General features: G+C 38.4%; 1 protein-coding gene across 1 annotated transcript; it reads right to left on the bottom strand.

Annotated features, from left to right (window-relative positions):
- Window positions 1-296: 296 nt before the first annotated feature.
- On the bottom strand, window positions 297-7329 carry LOC145617321 (UPF0664 stress-induced protein C29B12.11c-like). The gene is made up of 5 exons (XM_081672014.1): window positions 7174-7329; window positions 1504-1609; window positions 993-1064; window positions 700-911; window positions 297-615 (listed from the first exon to the last, which is right to left on the bottom strand). Exons 1-5 carry the CDS (start codon window positions 7281-7283, stop codon window positions 510-512), a joined length of 606 nt encoding a protein of 201 aa, XP_081528140.1. The 5' UTR covers window positions 7284-7329; the 3' UTR covers window positions 297-509.
- Window positions 7330-8073: the final 744 nt, after the last annotated feature.

Below are 8073 nucleotides of genomic sequence, written 5' to 3'. Positions count from 1 at the left end.
GTTTGTTATAAATACCAACGAAAAACTTAAAAAAAAAAAAAAAAAGACAAAGAAAAGTGTTAAGTGTCTTCTAGCTAGGAAGACATGTGTTAGTGGTTCATAATCCCTCATATGATCGCTCGTTACAGCCTCTGCCTTATGCAGTCGTGCATGCTTTTGTTATGTGTAGGCATGGGTTAATGCCTTAGCAATCGTAATTTGGTGGCATTTTCAATAAGTAGGAAAATTCATACTTATGTATTAGTTGTCTGTAGATAACATCATATACATATAACATGACTGCAACCTTCAGAATATAATCAATATATATATATATATATATATATATATAACTCATAAATCTTACTGCAGTAATATACAATACAAGGTCCTGAACTCCATAAAATGATGAAAATACAAGAGGTATTAACAATCCATGAGAGAGCACCTTAGTCATCACGAATATGAACTGAAAGCATACTGTTATTCTCTTTACTTGGTAGACCTTCCACAAAAGAAACAAGTTAGTACTACATGGTGGTGTCCCCTTGAGAATGGTAGGTACGCCGTCTCAGATTTGACTCCGGTGTAGGTTGCTGCAGAAAGATCTTTGTAGGATCATTTGGATCAACATACCTGCAGACATAAAATTCTAGTTTAGTAAACTACCTTAAGGTCGACTATTATCTCGAACACTCAAAACATTAAAAAGATACTTACGCATGTCTCATCATTTCATCCACAGGAGTTTGTGCTGCACGTAGAGGATCAATACGAGGCTCAGGGGCAGGTGCAGCGTGCTGATTGTAGCGCCTTACGGAATTGATCAAGTTAAAGAACAATGGGACAAAGGTACCACAGCCGCCCTCCTTGAACAAAATCTTGAATGAGTGGGTTGAGTATAAAGCCCTGTTCTCATTTTCAGGTATAACCTGTGCATTAGAAGTGTCAGAAAACAAGGACTATTCAAACTCTAAAAGGTGTGATAATTGTGCAAATTTTTGAAAACTCACTGGTTCCACATGTCCGGAAATGTTGTTGCAATGAAATATTGGTTGGTTGAATTTCTCACTATGAACATGCAACTGCAGAAAGGCAAGATAGATCACCACAGTGTTAAGCCATCAAAATACAGAATACAAAATACCCAAAAAACAAAATAGTAATACATATACGTATGTGACTTCCACTTCAGATGAAGCTTTTCATTAAAAATAGTTGAATTCTTCTTCAATTCCAAAATAAATAAATAAATAAAATGCTACACTATTAGCATAAGACAGTTTCTGTTGGCAAGAAAGAAACACTTGGCACCAAGAAATCGCTAGAAACAACTCTAAATCAATAGAGGATGGTAGGGAAGGACAAAAAAAGGTTTACAATTGGAATGACAAAGACACAAAATAAAACGATAAACAATTGCTGAGCACCATAATAAAAAGTAGTTAATGGATTAGCTTTTTTGGATCAACTAGAAAGGAAAAATACAACACATAACTATGCACTAAGGGAAAGTTCGTGTACCAGAGGCATATCAAATGCATAAAAATTCCCAACAGGCTTGCTTGCAACAAATACCATGCGCACATTTGACAAGTAGATAGTCCCCTTAGCTTTCACTTTTCCGCTCCTAGAAACCAGTAAAAACAAGTGAGACAAACAATAGTGCATAATGGATAATATTAATCAACTTGAAGACAAGGTAATAATTGCAGAACTAAAAGAGACAGCAATTTTAAAGCTGCAGAACTTCTCCATAAAGCTATAATCTTTATTTATCAACTAGTTCAGCAAATCCTATTTAAGTAATTCAACTCAACTTCAAAATATAATTCCATCTACATCTTAGTCTTCCTTTTGTGCATGTACAAAGAAGATTTTGGTAAAAAATTGATACTCCCACCATCTAAAAGTAATTGTCACGTTTCTGAAACTTTAAAGTTCAAGGATTTAACATGATTTTTAAAAAAAATAAAAAATCTTGTAACAGTTGTGTCTTCCATTCATCACTCATTCCAGACGGAGATGTCATTTATAAACCAAAAAAGATGCATTAAAATTTTGATAATATTTCTAGCCAAAAGGATACATTTTTTATATAATTGATGAGATCCTTATATAGCCATATAGTAGCAGTGCAGCACACATGAAAGCCATAACCATAAACACCTTCACATTTCAATCAATCAATCAATCAATCAATCAAAGCCTTAATCCCAAAAGTGGGGTCGGCTAACATGAACCAAATTTGATTATTCCGTGTAGTCATCAACATAAATCTTTCTCCTCCATCCCTTACGATCCAAAACTTCATCCTCACGTAAATCCATGCACTTCATATCCTTCCTCACTCCTTCCAACCAAGTCATCTTTGGTCTCCCTCTTCCTCGTTTAATCCCTCCATGGTCCCACTCTTCCACTCTTCGCACCGGTGCACCCTCGGGTCTCCGTCTTACATGTCCAAACCAACGCAGACGATTTTCCCTTAATTTATCTACAATGCCCGCCACACCTACTTTCTTGCGAATAACCTCATTTCTGATTCTATCTCTTAAAGTGTTTCCACACATCCACCTTAACATGCGCATTTCCGTAACCTCCATCTTTTTAATATGCTCTTTCTTAGAAGCCCAACATTTTGTACCATAGAGCAACACTGGTCTTATGGCAGTCCTGTAGAATTTTCCCTTCAACTTTAAGGGAATGCTGCGGTCGCATAACACTCCCGTGGCCGCTCTCCATTTAAGCCACCCTGACTTAATCCTGTGGGTCACGTCTTGATCAATGTCACCATTCTTCTGGATGATCGACCCTAGGTACTTAAAACATTCACTCATGGTCAAATCCTTTCCATCCAAACTCACCACTTCATTGCTTGTCCCCCTCTGAGTGCCAAAACGACATACCAAATATTCAGTCTTACTCCGACTTAGCTTAAACCCTCTAGATTCCAACCTTTGCCTCCATTGCTCCAACTTGACATTAACCCCATCCTTAGTCTCATCCACCAAAACGATATCATCTGCGAACAGCATACACCATGGAACCTCATCTTGAATTGGTCTAGTTAATTCATCTAGAACCGTTGCAAAAAGAAAAGGGCTTAATGCAGACCCTTGATGCAATCCGATTGTAATAGGGAAATCTTTTGTCAACCCTCCGCATGTCCTCACATTTGTTGACACATCCCGATACATATCCTTAACTAGGTCTACATACCTTCGTGGGATACCTTTCTTCAACATTGCCCACCAAAGTATCTCTCTTGGCACCTTGTCATATGCCTTCTCTAAATCAATAAAGACCATATGAAGATCTTTCTTCTTTACCCTATAAAACTCCATCATTTGTCTTATCAAATGGATTGCCTCCATAGTAGATCTCCCAGGCATAAAACCAAATTGGTTATCTGAAATGCTTGTGCATGCCCTCAACCTTTGTTCAATCACCCTTTCCCACAACTTCATAGTATGGCTCATAAGCTTAATTCCTCGATAGTTAGAACAATCTTGAGCGTCTCCTTTGTTTTTATAAACCGGGACCAAGGTGCTCTTCCTCCAATCTTGTGGGATCCTTGTAGCCGTCCATATCTTGTTGAAAAGGTTTGTTAACCAATCAATACCAATCTTACCCAAACACCTCCACACCTCTATCGGTACCCCATCAGGGCCAACCGCCTTCTTAGGTTTCATCTTCCTCAGTGCAATCTCCACCTCTACTCTCCTAATCCTTCGCACATACTCCATGTTGATTTCTTCATCACTCATAGAGGTATCTCCTATCACAACTCCATTACTTCCATTAAATAATTCATCGAAGTACCCCTTCCACCTGTCCTTGATGCCCTCCTCTTGCACTAGGACCATTTGGTTCTTATCTTTGACACACTTCACCATGCCAATATCCTTCCTTGCCTCTTGTCTTCTCTTTGCCATCTTATAAATGATCCTTTCTCCCTCCTTGGAATCAAGCTTTTCATAAACCTCCTGATATGCCTTTTCTTTTGCTTGGCGAACAGCTGCCTTTGCCTTACTCTTAGCCTCCTTATACGCTGCAAAGGTTTCATCACTCCTACATTTTCCTAAGGCTTGATAGCATTCCCTTTTTTGCTTAATTACTGCTTTCACCTCTTCATTCCACCACGAAGTATCTCTCTGTACCGAAGTTCTTCCCCTTACTTCCCCTAAGACCTCTTTGGCCACTCTTAGGAAACAGTTCTTCATTCGTAACCAAGTCTTGTCCGGATCCACCTCTCCATCCCAATCCGCTTCTTCAATTACCTTTTCTGTAAAAACCTTAGCTTTTGCATCCCTTAGGGTCCACCATCTTATCCTTGGTTCTTCTTGTCTAACTTTTTTCTTCGCCTTCTCTTTCAGACGAATAGTCATTACCAATAGCCGGTGTTGGGTGACCACACTCTCCCCTGGGATAACCTTACAGTTTATGCAACTTTGTCTATCTATGCTCCTTGTGAGCAGGAAGTCTATTTGAGTTGCATTTGCTCCATTCCGAAAAGTTATCAAGTGTGAATCCCTCTTCTTAAACCAAGTATTAGCCAAAATTAAATCATATGATTGGGCAAAATCCATAATAGCTTCACCACCGGCGTCCCTCTGCCCATACCCAAAGCCTCCATGGACACTCTCATAGCCATCTCGGCTCGCCCCAACGTGCCCATTTAGATCCCCTCCAATATATAACTTCTCTGAGTGGTGGACACCCTGCACCACCTCGTCTAGGTCCTCCCAAAATTGTCGTTTCTCTTCTGCATTTAAACCCACTTGGGGAGCATAAGCACTGATAACATTCACAATCTCCTTGCCACATAGCAACTTCAGCCTTATCAACCTATCGTTCTTCCGATAGACCTCGATCACCTCTTTTGCCAACCTCTCATCGAGAACCACACCAACTCCGTTCCTAGCTCCACCATTCCTTGTTCTGTGGCTCGTTTCTTGCCCAACATACCATACCTTATACCCCAAAACCAAGCCTCGAGCTCCTTCTCCTGTCCATCTTGTCTCTTGGAGGCACATGATGTTCACGCGCCGTCTTTTCATTACTTCTACCAATTCTGCTGATTTTCCCGTAAGAGACCCCACATTCCAAGAACCAATCCGCAAACTAAATTCTTTTCTCCCACGCTCCCTCCTGATCCCAACTCCAAGCCCTTGATTATTTGACACCACAATTGGGCAATATGGCGCGTCGCTTCTGGGCGACGACCTAGCAACCCTTACATACTTATCACTGCACCCGGGTCTGGGAAGTGCAGCGCGTCGCTCAGTAGGGAACGCCCCAATGGCACGCCCTTGCTCATTTGACACCACACTCGGGCAATGTGGCGCGTCGCTTCTGGGCGACGACCTAGCAACCCTTGCATACTTATCACTACACCCGGGTCTAGGAAGTGCAGCGCGTCGCTGAGTAGGGAACGCCCCCACGAAAATATCTGTTTGGCTCATGTCATGGGATGTGACGAAGTTTTATACTGGCTGTCACTGGCCTACCGTAACCCTCCTCCTTTATCCAGGCTTGGGACTGGCAGCGGGAAACCCACTGGCGGAGTTAAACACCTTCACATTTCCAAAAACAAAATTTGAAGGCAGAAATATAAGATCAAATTTAATTTTTAATCTCGTGACGGTACTAGGAAACAACATATAGCAACTAAATTACACAAACACCTGGTCATGAACCTGCCCACATGCAATATGGAGTGCCTCAATATTTGGCTCTACCAATTATTCGTTGGTGCTGAATGTAATACATATTTACAAATTTCTTAGTCACTTAAACCACTATTAATTAATGGCACATTGTATTACTGCAGCGCATCTTCCAGAATTGTGAAGAAAAAAAAATATTTGCTAGTGGAGCTAACACCTCAAGAAACTTGCATGAGGCACATTACAGGATACAACTCATGATCAAGCATCATGGTTTGGTTACTAGTAGGATTCCAGCAGTCAAAGTATTAACCTAAAATCTTTGTAGTTTGTACAATGCTAACAATGATACAAGACCACAAAGTCTTTAAAGGAAATTTATAACAAACCCCAACACTCTACTATATACTTAGCTAACAATAAGTTCTTGTGAAGGATACATCCTAAAAGGCTAAAACATAAAAGTTTGAATAATGGCACATTCCGATCTACTACTAATGAAAAAAATTGATCATATTAAAAGTGAGTTCATCAAATATTAGCGGTACTTAAAGGACTTAGAAATACATGATATTTTACACTGCTCTTGCAAACAACCACTGCCAAGTTCAAGCTTCACTCGTATGTGCAATTTCTTATCGATTATGACTAAAAGCATTTCTATCATCTCTCAAAGTCCTACCTCAAAAGAACATTCACATTGACTTTGTTCATATCCAACAAATGTAGGTAAAGAGAATTTCGAAACTCCAAGAGCATATTCACACTACCCTTCATGAATTTTATTCATAGGTGGCAAACGTAGGGAAAGAAAATTTATAAAATCTAATTCACTAACAACTTATATAAACAACCGAGGTTACTACATGTTCAGAATCGTCCCCAAAATCATAGTCGAAAACTTAAGTGATTTCGACTAACACTTCATCTTATCCCTCATGCTCTCATATACTATCACCTTTATTTTCTTCAAAGATTCTCTCTCTCTCATTATCTCCCATAAACTTGCTTGTATCAAATTAACAGCGGTTCACTATGTAACACATTAAAGCAAAAGTATAGTTAAATGTTGCTTCTGGTATTTTCAATCTACTTGTTTTAATTACTCAATTCTCTTCTTGTCCTCTATAATCCAAATTTGATGCTCCACCCTAAAAAAAAAGCAATTTATAAGCTCGAATTCTCTTTAAACAATATCATATCTGCAATTAAAAAACCAACCAAAAACCCAATTCAATAACAAACCCCCCCCCCCCCAAAAAAAAAAAAAAAAAAAAAAAAAAAAAAAAAAAAAAAAAAAACGCATAATTTAGAAGAAATTAAGCGAAAATTGAAATAGAAAAAAAAAAGATGCACAATTCGACACCACAAACACAACAATTCGTATCAATTAACCAATTCCTAATCTAAAAATACACAAATCACCCGTTGAATTAAAGAAATTAACCCTTAAATTCAAATTCGAATTGAAATTCATGAGAATACCAAATTATAAAACAGAAATTAAAGAAGGAGAAGTTCTAACCCAGGGATTTTATCGATCTCAAATTCAACACCATCTCTAGCCAAGACGAACAATTCGGCATAAAAAGGGACAGGCATACCATTAGGAAACAATTGAGGATTTTGAGCCATGTTTAATTTCTCTTCAATTTTTTGGAATAGTATGAAATTCTCTCTTCTTTTCAGATAATGATCTGCATCTGCTGGGTGTTTCTTGTAAGGGGTTTTCTACCAGCTTCTCGACAGATCAATTTACCTCCTTTTGATTTAGCTTTGTTTTGCGAGATGTATTTATATACTTGCGTGTACGTGTGTGCGCGTCATCGAATGTACTAGTACTAGTAGGTGTCAAATCAAAACTAATTTAACCCACCTGATTTGAAAATCAGATATACTAATTTCTCCTCGTATGAATACAATAATTTAAGAGGATTCAACTTTAAAATAGCCTCGATCTCATCGAATTCGACCCTATCTGAATTGACATCTCTAGATACAATCCTAATGAAAATAAAGTTTATGCGTTCCTAAAAACGTCTCCTCATTTCACCACGTCACTTACTCAACTCTTTATTATGCCACGTCATCCACTCAGTTTCTCAATATGCCACATCATCAACACAACCAACAATACTCAATGTTGTCTCAATTATATTGGAAAAAATATAGAAAAAAATTGTCAGGAATAATCCCACCTGTGGGGCGTTCGCCCAAAATAATCTCACCTTTGGGTTATTTTTAAATAATGCGACCTTTATATCCAATCCGCTCAAAATGTTCCTGAGTGAACTGTAACAAGTTGAATAGGTAATTTTTATTTCCGTAAAATTTAGTATGACTCAATCCATGATTTGATCTGCATTACCATAAATATTTAGTATGACTCAAACATAAACTATATCTAACATGACTAGACTCGATC

Source organism: Chenopodium album, chromosome 26, assembly GCF_948465745.1.
Source record: "Chenopodium album chromosome 26, dcCheAlbu1.1, whole genome shotgun sequence".
NCBI classification, from domain to species: domain Eukaryota; kingdom Viridiplantae; phylum Streptophyta; class Magnoliopsida; order Caryophyllales; family Amaranthaceae; genus Chenopodium; species Chenopodium album.
Note: the sequence above shows the minus strand (reverse complement) of the source record. Positions and strands in the feature narration are given on the sequence as shown.